This window comes from Coffea eugenioides, chromosome 7, assembly GCF_003713205.1.
Source record: "Coffea eugenioides isolate CCC68of chromosome 7, Ceug_1.0, whole genome shotgun sequence".
Lineage (NCBI taxonomy): Eukaryota > Viridiplantae > Streptophyta > Magnoliopsida > Gentianales > Rubiaceae > Coffea > Coffea eugenioides.
This window is the reverse complement of record NC_040041.1, coordinates 26,667,534-26,682,897: the sequence shown is the minus strand read 5'-3', so window position 1 is coordinate 26,682,897 and position 15,364 is coordinate 26,667,534. Positions and strand designations below refer to the sequence as shown.

Genomic DNA, 15,364 nt, shown 5'->3' with positions numbered 1-15,364 from the left:
AGGGTTTAGGAGCCTTGGGGTTTCATATAAAAGAAAAGAAAGTAACCGCAGCCAAGGGGGGAGAGATAGAGAGGTTCTGGGACGGCTAAGAAAAGAAAAACCAAAAGGAAGAAATGACGGCTGGTTGAGCGCGAGCTAGGGGGCAACGGGCTGGGGTTGTTCACGGCTGAAAAAGAAAAGAGGCTGAAGTGGGTAAGAGAGGGAGAGTGACGGCGGAACAGAAAACCAGAGGGGAAGGTTTGAGAGAAAAAGAAAAAACAACCGAGAGCAAGAGGGAGATTTGGAAAGTTTCCGGGAGAGAAAAGGGAAGAATCTAAGGGGTTTTGGTGACGGCTAGAAAGGAAGGCGGGGATGAAGGAACAGCAAGGAGTAAAAGGTGATGGCGAAGGAAAAGAAACGAGGGCTGAGAAAGAGTGAAAGAGAGAGCGAGAGAGAGGGCTGAGTTTCTGTATGAGCTTGGAGGGGAAGCCGCAGATAATGGGAGACGGCTGGAGGGGAAAGCTGAAAACAACCGAGAGAGAGAGCTGAGGGGCCTGTGAGGAGGAGAACAGAAAGCGGGAAAACCGCGAGAAAGAAACCTGAAGAGCAAAGTGGCGGCGAAAAGAAAGGCTGAAACTGGCGAGAATCAGCAACCATCATCGCCATCAACCATCACCTGCAGAGCCTTAGCTTCAAGAGGAGGAGATTTGTTTAACGGCTGGAGAGGAGGTGGGGTCTGATGAGAGTGGCGGCCAGAATAAAGGTAGCAGAAGAACCCTTAGACGATCTTCATCAGAAATCCGCAGCTTCGAAATTTGCATCCGGACGCAATCTTGTCAACAAGCTCCCTATTCAGTAGACTCCGCAAGACGTCAAAGGTAATCTCTTTTGCCTTCTACTTTATACACGCCTAGATCTTCTCTGAACATGCCAAAGATCTTGCTGCTGTTTGTTATGAACGTGCTTTGCTGTTTTGATTCTTATGGCAGCCGAATGGGTTGAGTTTTTTTTGTTGAAAATCTGTTGTTAATCTTGTCCTGAGGAAATAAAATCTGATGGTTAATGTTTTGGTGAAATTGCTGGTCCAAGTTGCTTGTTTGATCTGATATGCTGCAGATTTGAAAAATCAGAAATTTGTAAGGTTTCATGAACAAATCTGGTTTTTGTTAGCTTTTCCTCCCATTCAAATTTTACTCCTGTTTGCATGCTTAGTATAGGATTATGATGAGGTGTTTGGGAGTTTTTCTATGGGTCTTTTCCTGATAAGTCCATGAGATTTGCTTGAATCCTAGTTTGGTTACGTTTGAGTATGAAGGTCTGCTGCAACAGGTTTGAAGTTTTGGTTTTTGTAGCAGCAGTTTTGAGAAAAAATCAATCTTTTGGGCTGCTAAAGTTTCCAGAATGGCCTAAACTACCTTTGGGGTTTTGTTTGTTGTTTCATGGTATCCCATGGTGTACCATTAAACTGTTTCAAGTAGCTAAAATCTGCGGCAGCAATGATTTTTCTTTTGTTTGTTCAAGTTTTGGCTTGCTTAAGACTTATGTTTTCTTTGGTGTTCGGTTGATATTGGCAAGCTGTGGTCATGTTTGCCGTGAGTTTCTCTCTCTGAGCATTTGCTGCATTTTTACATTCAATGGCATCGTAAAGCTGCTGTTGCTTGTAGTGTCTTCTTCATACATGAAACCTCTTGCATTTCTTGCTGCATTTCTTCCCTTTCTCTTGCTGTTGGGTCAACTCAAATGCTTTGCTTCAATCTTGCAACAAGTAGTTGAAACTTTGGTACTTGTTGAACTTGCTTTCATGATGAAATGGAAAGAAGATTGCAGTTGAATTGGTGCAGAAAGAAAGGCTCTTCTACGTAATCTGCATGCATGTTAAAACAAAAGAAAATTTGCACTTTGACCCCTTGGCTTCTAACTAATGCTGCTATGACCCAATCGATTGAATAATTTCCTCAATTTGGTCCTTGGTAGTTTTAATTTTACAACTTCATTGCTTGTTTGCTTCAATTAACTACCATGCTTTGTTTGAATTGCACTTAATTCATGATTTTAAGAGCTTTATGACCAAGTGAGTTTGTGTTTGCTTTTTTTTTTCTTTAATTTTCTCAAATAAATTGGTACCTTGACCTTTTTATTTTTTTGAAGCCATTTTTCTTTCATTTGGACACCATTCCAAGGGAGGTACAACTTCTTTTAGCTTTTTTGTCTCTCCCCTATGTGATCCAACGTGCTAAATGAGAATTGCATGTCTACTTCGCTTTCCTTGCCTTTCCTTAATTCCTTTCATTTACTTTTGCTTTTATTTAAGTTATTCTGTATGGGGTATGTATACACCTCTTGGCTTGTAATAGATAGGGCTTGGAGAGCATTTTTTTCCATTTTCCCTTTCCCCTTTTGTTTTAGTTAGCAAGTGTAATAGGTTCATTAGATTGATTGCTTGCTTTTGTTGCTACGTGTTAATTTGCTTTATTAGGCTCTTGCATTTAGTCGAGCATGCTAAGTGTTATGTGCTACGTGTTTATATGTGATTGGCATGTCTACTTGCTTTCTATAGTCATAGATGAATATGATGGATGAATGCACGTCACCACACTAGTCCAACGCTAGTTGTGGCTCATTGTCCCGTTTTCCACTAGTCCAACGCTAGTAGGAATTCATAGATATGGGCTAGTCCAACGCTAGACCCTTAGGGATTTCCCTCGCTAGTTCATACTTGCATGTCTCACTACATTTCATTCATTTTTCTTAGTTTTTTAGCATTTGGCATGCCCCTCCAACCCTTTCCCCTTCATTTTAGGTTTTTGCATTCTCATGCTAGTTATAGGGTACATTTGCTTGAGAGTCCCCTTTCGATAAGGGAAACGAGCGAGTGTGGCTACAAAATAGCCTTAGCACGCTAGTTCTTCCTTCTAATCAAAGGAAAAATTAAAGTCGTGAAATTAGGAGTCATTCCCGTACCCGACTTGATGCATTCCTATAGGTTCATACACTTTCATTCTCATCATGTCACTCCCTCACCCTCTTATCCACATTTTCTCACTACTTATATCCTTCTCAATACAAATGCCATGTTCACACATTTTTCTTCTTGTCACTTGTTTTTCTACCTCACAAATTGCACCCAATTGCACTTATATGTATCTACTATCATATTTTCATCCATTTGCACACAAGCACCTTTATTTTCCCAATTTGCACACATGCACTTGTCTTGCATTCGCACACATGCGCGTTTTCTTACATTTTCACACTTGCACTCATATTTGAGTCTTCATTTGCATCATTCGCGACCTCTATGAGGACTTTCCTTATTAGCCACCACAACTCATGTGGTTGGGATCAAAAAGCCTCGTAAGAGACATTTTAGATTTAGGATTGCATTTCTTTTTCATCCATTAGTCATATCCAACATGCAACGCATATTTTGGGTAGAAAAATTAGGAAAGGAAGGGCTGAGTCACGCAACTAGCTTTGGCTAGGGTAAGGGAGTGCCTTAGGCTTTGCCTTTGCCTTCTCTCTTATCAAATGTGACCCCCGATCCCTTTCTTTGGTTACGTAGACCTAAAAGTTCTTAAAAAGAGGTTTGTTTACTTTGTTTTTCAAAAAATTCATTTTTGGGTGACTTGGTACACCCTAACTCTATACCAAGTGGCGACTCCATTTTCCATGCAAAAAACCCTTTTTGAACTCTGTTTGGCCAAATCGTCGCATTTTCAAGTCCCACGGCCTTTTATTTTCACTTTCACACATGTTCACATACACATCCCACACACTATTTTCACACACATCAAAAAGTGGGGCGCGACAGTTGGCGACTCCACTGGGGACTTCCTAAGTGGGTCCGAGCATTTGATTTGGCTATTCTTTTCCCTTTTCTACCCTTTTTATGCATAGCATTTGGATATTAGGGTTGCATTTTCCATTTTAGGACTTTTTGCCTCGCGCGCATATCAAACTATTCCCTCACTCACGTATGTATGATTGGTTGTTTGGATGTATGTTGTACTTGATTCCACGCTTTGCATTGCATTTGGGTGGGGGACATACCCTAGAGCCTCACGTTGGTTCTCGATCCCTCCCCTCCTAACGAGCACTAGCATACGTGCATACACTTTAATTTTTCACCCCTCATTTATTTTTCTTTTAGTGGCTTGTCACGCCACTCCACCCTATTAGGATTTTTAGGCGACTCACTTGGACTTGTGATCGTGACACGATGTGTGCGTAGCATGATCCGAGGGGTCACTCAATCTTCCATTTTAAGCTTTGGGCTCATAGCCTTTAGCTTTTAGTCGAAGGTTGAGGATTTGCGATAGATTCACTCATGACATGTAGCCGTGACACGATGTGTGCGTAGCAATGTCTGGGGAATCGCTCGAGCCACCGACAAAGAACCTTGGGATTGATGACCCTTGGTTTCCAAGTCTAAAGGCTCGGGGACCTAAAACCTATCTAGTCTAGCTGCATTAGTGAGCCAATACCTCATGCATCCATGATAGTTTACCTAAGGTAGAGTCTGCCTTACCCTATTAGGGACACTATTCACGAGGGGAGGGATCCAACCCCTTTGTCCCTTTTATTGCTTTATTTCTTTGTGTTGATTTCGTTGCTACAATGTGTTATGTGTATTTATCTGGCTGAACTAACTTTTCTTGGTTTTGTGTCCCCATTGCATTCACAAACCCTAGCAAATAAGAGGTCTGGCATGACCTTCTTTTAGAGCCTACCCGTGTAGATAGGATATTGCACGTTTAAGAAATTTCGATATATTTCGTTCATAAATTAATAATGCCATATCATTTTAGGCTTACCCTGGCAAATAAAGGGTCCCTTAGGTCATGTTTCATTTCAAATTGCATATTTTACTGCTTTAATAAACTGGCATCATGCATAAACCCTAGAAGGGGAATGCCATTTAGGGGATCCCCACGTTAGGAATAAACCGCCTTGTGTCTCGGATACTTAATCCAAGGAGACTTGCACGTTTACATTTTGTACCATCCAAAGGGGTAGTGCACAAGGTAAGGTATGATCCGATCATTTTCATAGAGCAATCTTTGGAATATGAGCGTTTAATAATCACTTTTTGGTCATTTTATCAAATTGGTAAAAATCCCTTGCAAAAAGGACATTAATTTGAAGAAATTCACAAATCATTCCTCACTGTTGAGACGATAAATAAACTGAGGCCAAAATTTGATTTTAGAAGGCTCATAGACTAATGCATCGCAATAAGCCGTCAATTCCATTCAGTCCATTGGATCATGTTATTCATCAATTTCATCCAGTCCATTTTATCAATTTGTTCATTTTGAATTCATTTGACTAGTCTATCCATTTTAGGGCAATCTAGTCGATTTTTGAATAAGACCACCAATTTCATTCAATTCATTTGATTAGTTTACACATTCTTAAGTCAATTCAATCAATTTTGAATAAATTCAAATCATCAGATTCGTTCAATTTCATTTGACCGGTTTACCCTTTTTAGGGTGATTTAGTCAATTTTCCGATCCATTTGACCAGTTTACCTATTTTAGGGCAATTCGGTCGATTTTGAATAAATCATCATTTCACTCGATCCGCTTGATCAATTGATTTCATTCAATTCATTTGATTAGTTTAATCCATTTTTCAGGGTTATCCTTTCAATTTTCAATAAATAATCAAATTTCATTCAATGCATTCGACCATTTTACCCCTTTTGGCACATCATGCGTTGATCAAAGCAGGCCATCCATTCGGACTTTGTCCTCATTTTTAGGACGAATGTCTCTTCTTACTCCAATTGATCAAATTTTTCAAATCATTTTTCACTCAATCAATTGATCGGATTCATCAGGTATGGTATAGTGCCTACCTTAGAGGATTGCATTTTCATACTAGGGCTACCCTTGGCATAAAAGGGTTCCCCCCATAGGGCATGCATACCGATTTTATAGTCTTGATTACTAACTCTGGGTATTTTTCTTTTATTTTTTCCCCTCCCCTGCATTCATAAAAATTTCATAAAACATAAAAACATGAAATAAAGTGTGAAAACAATTCTGATCTGATAAAGTTTGAAAATTACTTGATTCTTGGGCAGGCCCTGCAATGTGAATTTGAAAATTCATCTGAAAGCGCTCGTGTAAAACATGTAAAAGATTTCATTGCTCAAAGGGAGAAGGGGGCTATTAAGGGGGAAAAGTGTGTATACATGTGTAAAGGAGTTCTTTAGAATGTTTTTCATATATATTGCTTTTAAAATTTTTCAAACATTGGCAATAATGAAGCTTTTGTTCAGACAATTATTTGTGTACATTTCATTCTTTATTGAGCTCATTAAGAGATTTCATGATGAATTTTAAGAAATAAGACCGAATTGAGAGTTTTTTCAACCTCCAGCCTGAAATTTCGCAAGCGTATGCTTTCTAAAATCCTTGTGTACACTAGATTGGTGATCCGAGCTACACAATAAGAGTGCTCAAAATTAAAAGAGGTCACTCAAAAGGCCCCATGAGATACCCTTTCTGCTTCACTTAACCCCAAAATAAAAATCAGTCACATTGATTGATAAGTTGCAAATTGGGGCAACTTTTGCTTGAAAATGTTCGCGGTGTCTAATCCGATTCAATCACATCTAAGTGAAAGCAAAAATGTGCATTATTCTTGTTTGTTTTGAAAATTTGGAATGATACTTCGAGCATTCTTTTCTCTACCTATACACATTTTATCATTTGCTCTCCCATTTGAGCCTTTGAAAGAATAATTTCGTTTCAAATAAGAGCCTTGATGATCACTACCCTACATTGGAAATTCTTAGATATCAAAAAGGGGAATGGATTTTCAATGACCATTTCGTTACTTTGGTTGTCATGAGGTGTAAGAATGATACTTTGGCCATCGTTTCTACAACCTAAACACCATTTATCCCTTGCATCCTCATTTGAGCTAAAATTGGTGGTTCTTTTCGAGTGCACATATGATCGTACCCCACATTGGGGAAGGAGATTGGGAAATTTTGAAAAAAAGAGAAGGAAAAGGGGAAAGGGAACCGCGAATTGGGGAAATTTGATTCTACCTGGGTTTCAATTTTGAAAAGAAAAGAAAAGAGAAAAAATGACAAGTTCTGTCCGGCGGATCACTTATGTTTCATAAATATGGATGAACAAGGGTCTTCCTCAGTCAGTTAATTCAGATACATGCCAGAAATTTCGCATTAATGAAAGTTTCCTTTCAGAGTTATTGTAAGGAACGGAATACAAGTCAGGCCATCTTCTTTTCCAATCAAACATTCTATCCCTAGTTATCCCTTTTGAGCCTTCAGAATAAAATACTTTATTTGGCAACCCCTGAGAATCGCAAACCCCACACTGGGACAAGTTTGAGTTAGAAAAGAAAAAGTTTCAAGAAGTAAAAGTGAAAGGCCACAAAATCAAAAGACAAAGAAAGAAAAGAGAACCTCAGTTCAAAAATAAACTGGGGCAAATTTTGTGAAAATTCAAAAGAATGGCAAGAGGCCGGAAAATCAAAAGAAGAAAGAAAATAAAAGTGAAAAAGCCTCAATTGAGCATAAACTGGGGCAAATCCTGATTTAACCCTAAAATAGGGTTGGCGCAACAATGCGATCTCAAATTCTTTAAACCACTTTTGAAATCCGCTTTCAAGCCTTAACTTTTCTAAGCACCCCACCTGACCCCATTACAAAGCCGAAAGTCCTGACTTCTGTTCTTTGCAATTGCCCTGTCAAGAAAATTTCTGATGCCGGAAAATTTTAGCTGTATTTCTGAATTGCTTGGGTATGGGGCTGACGCTACTCACCATGAGAAAACCCACCAGGTCGAGGAAAAGAAAAGGAAAGCGAAAAAACAAAGCAAGAAAAGAAAATGCAAAAATCGACTCTGAAACCCCTGGTGAATGATGAGAAAAATGCAAACAAAGTCTGAGATCTTTTGAGTTCAAAATATGGGCAATTTTGGAAAAATACTATCTTCGGTGCAATGTCCTTGAAAGTTTTATTCTTTAGCTATCGTTTTCAAGCCAAATTACAAGCTAATAAAGTCCATCGTTCACTTATTCCTTCATGACAACCCAAAGTGAGGATTATGCTTGTGAGAAATCCATCAATCATTTGTGATCATGGGAGTATAACTGTGACAGCCCCACCTTCCCCTAAGGCGTACCAAAAGGGTTAGCGGACTGCCTGCCCAGCTCTCGCCAGGACTACTAAAACGGTAAAACAGTAACTCAAGGCGTTCGGGAATCTACTAGCACGCTTAACCAAGCCAACAATCAAGAAATGGAAAAACAAATGTCAAAACATAACGTGAATAGTGACTACCACGTCACAATCAGCCAGGACCCAATCACATGCAAATAACTGCTTACAATCCCTGAAAGGAATATATATACAAGCCAAGTATACTACATGGAACATGAATACACACACTGTTACCAACCACATTGGTATGATTACAAGCCAAAAGGAAACATGTAAACTCAAGTACAATCAAGTTGCCAACTATTGAGGAGCTATACAAAATCTCTCAACCAGCTCCACTCAACTCATCTTCAACTCACAAATCCAAAAGGTAAATCCCTGTAAGGAAAACAAAATTCACGGAGTGAGCTTTCGCCCAATGAGGTACCATCACCAACATATACCAGGATCACATAAACACAAGAATATTCAGTCCAAATCGCACGTCAAGAAAGTAAAATCAACAACACCCAAGTGTAGGGAATAAAAGGATACGGATGGCTCTCAAGAGCCCTTTTCCTCTTTTGCCATGCTTGATCTCATCTCATTGACTCTCTGTCAATGTATACCAGGTAATCATGACCGTAGACTCCTCTTTACTCCAATTATCCGTTCACCTCACTTTCCCCTTACCGGGCCCGAACACCAAACAGTACAGAATTGGTATTACTCGAGTATACCGGAATCAAGGGTCTCATACCCAAAGATTCCCAAATACAGTCCCCATGGCTTGTCAAATGTCCCCGACCAAGTCCTTACTGGCTCGAGTCCATTGACTTCCAATGAGGTAGAGCTCAGAGTGAACACTAAAGTTGGTATCCAAGCGATACCAAATCCAGTACAGTCAATAATATTCAAGTAATATCATAAACAGTCAAGTAAGCTTAGTATAATAACCAGTCAAAGAGGCTAGAGAGTACGAGAGTGGTAAAGTACACCCTCGCCTCACCTAGCTCAAACAATCATCACAACTAGTCCAAACCACAGAATTCAAGTACAAGAAAGCCACGAAATAACAAACATGTGAGTAGTACACTCACCAAGTTCAACAAAGAAATTTCACAAGTTTTCGCCCGACGTGAGCCTCGGATCACCGGCACGCCCTATAACAATCAAGAAAGTACAATGAAAACGCAAACACAAGTCGAATACCTTTTTCTAGGAACTATTAAGGCAAGACCCAAATATAGCTTGGAAATGAAAAATACATAACATTTAGGGTTAAAAGTAGAAATAAACCCTAAGATTATTCACTTCTATCAAATCTCAACCCAACACATAAGAATCTAATACCCTAGCCACTCGGACAGCATTTCCCCTAAAATTTCAGCTTTTCCAACCTGCCAGACAACCAATAAAACTATCCAACACAACCACAAGCACCCAAACAAGTCATAAGCCATTCAATATACTTCATTAGGGTCACAATACCCTTCAATTATAGCCAATTAGAAGGTCAACAATCAACAATAGAAAACCCCCAATTTGAAACCCTAAATCTGAAATTTTCCGCACAAACGGAAATTGTCCGCAATTAACCACAATTAACGCACAAGAGAGCTATAAAATGCCATCTAGAACCATCAATTCCAGCTCAATCATCTCAATCATAGGAAAACAGAAAAAAATCCAGAAAAATCAGAAAATTAGGAAACTTCACTCCAATCCACCAAATCTTCCGAAAAATCACGTATAGAGCTACTATAAGGCACCACTTGGCCAAAATTAGAAACAAAAGATGAGTTTCAAGCAAGATACCTTAGATCTTCAAGAAAGGTTGAAGCTTAGAGGGTTTCCTTCCAAAATAACACCACCAAGGTCTTCAAACACTCCTAGCAAGATGATTCTACGGACTAATTCAAGAAACAATCGGTTGATTTTCAAGATTGAGCAAGGATTTGGAGAGAGAAGGTTAAGGAATTTTCCCTTTTCTTGCTAGAGGAATTTCGGCCAAGAAGGAATGAAGAATGAAGATGATTTGGTCCAATTTTTGACTTTTATGTAATGACAAGAAAGTTAGGCAAAGTTAGGTAGCTTGGTCCAATAACACTTTGACACTTGTCACTTTGTTTTGTTTAGAGTTATCCTCTTGTCCCTCATGGCTAATCCATTTAGGCAACCTCCAATTATCTCCTAATACCTAGTAACAACATCCCTTTACGCAAAACTTTAACCTAATGGGCCGAATTTCTCTCACTTAATGCACTAGCGGGTCCCACGCCCAAATTACGTACCAAATTTCTCACCAACTACCTTATACTAGAAAAATGATTTAAGAACTATATTTACTGATAAAATGTTGATAAAAGTAATATAATAAAGAAATTAAAAGAAAACGGGTGCACAGGAATAAAATAATAAATAAATAAATAAATAAATAAATAAATTTTTTTTTTCTGGGTTCTCACACTCTCTCCCCCTTAAAGAATTTCGCCCTCGAAATTGCTCACCTGGGTTACTAAATAGCTCAGGGTATTTCTTTTGCATCTCTTCCTCCAACTCCCAAGTTGCCTCTTCTATTCCATGATTTCTCCACAAAACCTTTACCAATGGAATTTGCTTATTCCTCAGTTCCTTAATCCTTCGATCGAGTACTTGTAGGAGTGTTTATAAGAAAAGCTAGGAACCCTTGGGCCCCTTTATACAGAAATTTCCTAGCCTGAATACCCGAAATCAATGCAGATGAGGCTAAACTACCCCTTATATCGAGCCTTACGGTTGCCTCCCCCGGTATACGAAATTCCACTATTTTTCTCTTACAATCAAGTTGTGCATCGTACTTAGCTAGCCAGTCCATACCCAATATAACGTCGTACCCCTTAATAGCTAAACTTATAAGATTCCCCAAAAGCTTCCTCTCTCCTACCCAAATTTCGCAATTTGTATACATCAAACCAGTAATCAAACGTTGGTCCCCCGTAGGAGTACTAACTTCTAAGTCATAAGGCAAGCTAACAGGGGTTATATCAATGCCGCACATAAAATTGGGGTTAACAAAGGAATGGGTAGCACCAGGGTCGATCAAAATCCTAGCTAGACGATGAAAAACAGGGATCGTACCTTCTACAACCCCAGAGGAATCAGGGACTTGTTGTTGCTCAAGGGAGTAAACCCGAGCTGGCACCTTTGGCTTTGTCCCTTCTACCTTGGACTGTCCCGAGTTAGCCTTCGACGACTGGGTGGTTACTCTAGCCTCCCGAGGTAACACCGGACAGTTAGCTATTTGATGCTCCGCACTCCCGCAGCGCAAGCATTTCCTTTCTTTCCTCCAACAGTTGTCCTCAGTGTGGTTTGGTTTCCCACAAAATCCACAGGGTCCACGTGCAACTGAGGCCGAACTTCCTTGTGAGACGCTTCTCTGCGGGCCCCGTCCATTGTGACCACCCCTCGGCGGAGTCCCTCGTGTCATTCCCGGTTGCCTTCCTCCCCCGACTCCTCTTCCAAACTTGGGAGGGGTCCCTTTATCCCCTTGGGTCGAACTACTCGCAGAGAACCCCCGTTTTTTCACCTGAAAGTTTCTTACTTGAAGCCTGGCATTTTCCACTCGCAAAGCTTTCTCCACAGCGTCACTAAAGATATTGATCTGGGCTACCGCCAGATCCTTTTGAATTTCCACATTGAGCCCTTGAATAAAACGCCGAACTCTCCTTTGCTCCGTTAGAATGAGTTCAGGGGCAAACTTAGATAAACGAGTAAACTGGCTCTCATACTCAGCCACCGATTGAGTCCCCTGCGGAGTCTAATGAACTCGTCCTCCTTCTTTTCCTGGACTAGAGGGGGAAAGTATTTCGCATTGAAGTCCCTCACAAAGTTTACCCATGTTCTTGGGGTTTGTTCCCGGTCCCACTTCATTCGTATCACGTTCCACCAAGAACGCGCGGCCCCTTCCAATTGGAAGACAGCGAAAGTAACCTGCCTCTCCTCTGAATAGTGTAGGGCGGCAAAAATATCTATCATTTTCTCTAACCATTTTTCGGCCACGTCCGGATCTGGCCCGCCCAGAAATTTTGGCGGAGAGAACTTCTGAAATCTCTCTAGGGCCCGATCTTCACTCTCTACTACATGGCCAGGGTTCCCAGGTTGCTGGATAGGAGGTTGGCCCTGCTGTTGCACTACGTGGGCTAACAAGTCGGTCATTTGCTGCATAGCAGCAGCTATTTGGGCATTAGGGTCAACCCTAGGTTCAGGATTTGGTTCAGTCGTGGTATCCCTAGTACCCTCGTCAGTTGTGGGTTGCCTAACCCCGCGCCCGCGGCCTCGTCCACTACGAGTGCCTTCCATTGCTCTAATGTCACTCTAAAGTCGAGGTACAAAATAATATTAAAAGTGCATATAAATATAGTCACATAAGCATGATCGAAGAACCAAAAATAAACACCACATAAGATATGTATACACATAGAACAGTTATACACAGAACACATAACTGTGACAAACAGTCATACATGAGCAGTCAAGCAAATATATACAAAAGTACTCCCGTGAAGCCAAAAGAGGGTCTGTCAAAATACACTGTACAACCTAGGCCCCAAAAGGTACAAAAGGTACAAAACAGCTAACCAAAAGCTTCTCCTAGGTATCCCTCACACGGGATCAAAACAAGGCTCAAAACCCTAATCTAGTCCTCGACGGAGCCAACCGACTCCCCCCCAGAGCTAGAGCTAGGGGCGCCTCCCTGACCTGGAGCTCCGCCACCTGGAACTCCCCCTGGCGCATTGGCGCCAATCACTCCCTGGATGAGTGCCCCACACTCATCGATAATAGCGCCGGACCGGTCTCTCACCTCCCGGACTACCCTAGTGAGGCGGTCGTTAACCACCTGCAACTGCTCTCTCAGAGCGTTCGTCCTCTCCTGCTCCATGGCCACGTCCCCCTGGAGCTCGCCAATCCTATCGGCCTGCATCCGCGTGATGCCCCTAAGCCTAAGGGTCTCAGTGCGCTCCCTGGCGGCGGCACACCCAAGCCTCCGTCGCTCAGCAAGCACTGCCACAACCACGTGGTCTGCGTAAGAATAAAACTGGCAACGCCTACAGCGGCGGGTCCGGCTAGCGGTATACCACAGCCGGATCGGACCTCCTGGTCTCTCCTGGAAGTCGATAACCCGTGGGCGCCTCTGAGGTGGCTCGTCTCCGCCCGCTCCACTAGTGCCAGCCATAACCTACAAAGATAACAAAGGTTTATAGCTGAGACAATATATTCACACTTAATGGCGTCTAAAAGCAATCCCAAAAGTTCGAAGGACCAGGTTTTAGGTTCGCCCAGGGTAATTCTAACCTAGGCTCTGATAGCACCTGTGACAGCCCCACCTTCCCCTAAGGCGTACCAAAAGGGTTAGCGGACTGCCTGCCCAGCTCTCGCCAGGACTACTAAAACGGTAAAACAGTAACTCAAGGCGTTCGGGAATCTACTAGCACGCTTAACCAAGCCAACAATCAAGAAATGGAAAAACAAATGTCAAAACATAACGTGAATAGTGACTACCACGTCACAATCAGCCAGGACCCAATCACATGCAAATAACTGCTTACAATCCCTGAAAGGAATATATATACAAGCCAAGTATACTACATGGAACATGAATACACACACTGTTACCAACCACATTGGTATGATTACAAGCCAAAAGGAAACATGTAAACTCAAGTACAATCAAGTTGCCAACTATTGAGGAGCTATACAAAATCTCTCAACCAGCTCCACTCAACTCATCTTCAACTCACAAATCCAAAAGGTAAATCCCTGTAAGGAAAACAAAATTCACGGAGTGAGCTTTCGCCCAATGAGGTACCATCACCAACATATACCAGGATCACATAAACACAAGAATATTCAGTCCAAATCGCACGTCAAGAAAGTAAAATCAACAACACCCAAGTGTAGGGAATAAAAGGATACGGATGGCTCTCAAGAGCCCTTTTCCTCTTTTGCCATGCTTGATCTCATCTCATTGACTCTCTGTCAATGTATACCAGGTAATCATGACCGTAGACTCCTCTTTACTCCAATTATCCGTTCACCTCACTTTCCCCTTACCGGGCCCGAACACCAAACAGTACAGAATTGGTATTACTCGAGTATACCGGAATCAAGGGTCTCATACCCAAAGATTCCCAAATACAGTCCCCATGGCTTGTCAAATGTCCCCGACCAAGTCCTTACTGGCTCGAGTCCATTGACTTCCAATGAGGTAGAGCTCAGAGTGAACACTAAAGTTGGTATCCAAGCGATACCAAATCCAGTACAGTCAATAATATTCAAGTAATATCATAAACAGTCAAGTAAGCTTAGTATAATAACCAGTCAAAGAGACTAGAGAGTACGAGAGTGGTAAAGTACACCCTCGCCTCACCTAGCTCAAACAATCATCACAACTAGTCCAAACCACAGAATTCAAGTACAAGAAAGCCACGGAATAACAAACATGTGAGTAGTACACTCACCAAGTTCAACAAAGAAATTTCACAAGTTTTCGCCCGACGTGAGCCTCGGATCACCGGCACGCCCTATAACAATCAAGAAAGTACAATGAAAACGCAAACACAAGTCGAATACCTTTTTCTAGGAACTATTAAGGCAAGACCCAAATATAGCTTGGAAATGAAAAATACATAACATTTAGGGTTAAAAGTAGAAATAAACCCTAAGATTATTCACTTCTATCAAATCTCAACCCAACACATAAGAATCTAATACCCTAGCCACTCGGACAGCATTTCCCCTAAAATTTCAGCTTTTCCAACCTGCCAGACAACCAATAAAACTATCCAACACAACCACAAGCACCCAAACAAGTCATAAGCCATTCAATATACTTCATTAGGGTCACAATACCCTTCAATTATAGCCAATTAGAAGGTCAACAATCAACAATAGAAAACCCCCAATTTGAAACCCTAAATCTGAAATTTTCCGCACAAACGGAAATTGTCCGCAATTAACCACAATTAACGCACAAGAGAGCTATAAAATGCCATCTAGAACCATCAATTCCAGCTCAATCATCTCAATCATAGGAAAACAGAAAAAAAATCCAGAAAAATCAGAAAATTAGGAAACTTCACTCCAATCCACCAAATCTTCCGAAAAATCACGTATAGAGCTACTATAAGGCACCACTTGGCCAAAATTAGAAACAAAAGA

The 15,364-nt window shown here is 41.2% G+C and overlaps 1 protein-coding gene across 1 annotated transcript; it reads right to left on the bottom strand.

Annotated features, from left to right (window-relative positions):
• Positions 1 to 625: 625 nt before the first annotated feature.
• LOC113777195 lies at positions 626 to 11,633 on the bottom strand. Its single transcript, XM_027322229.1, has 2 exons — positions 11,157 to 11,633; positions 626 to 715 (listed from the first exon to the last, which is right to left on the bottom strand). Exons 1-2 carry the CDS (start codon positions 11,631 to 11,633, stop codon positions 626 to 628), a joined length of 567 nt encoding a protein of 188 aa, XP_027178030.1.
• Between the last annotated feature and the right edge of the window lie 3,731 nt (positions 11,634 to 15,364).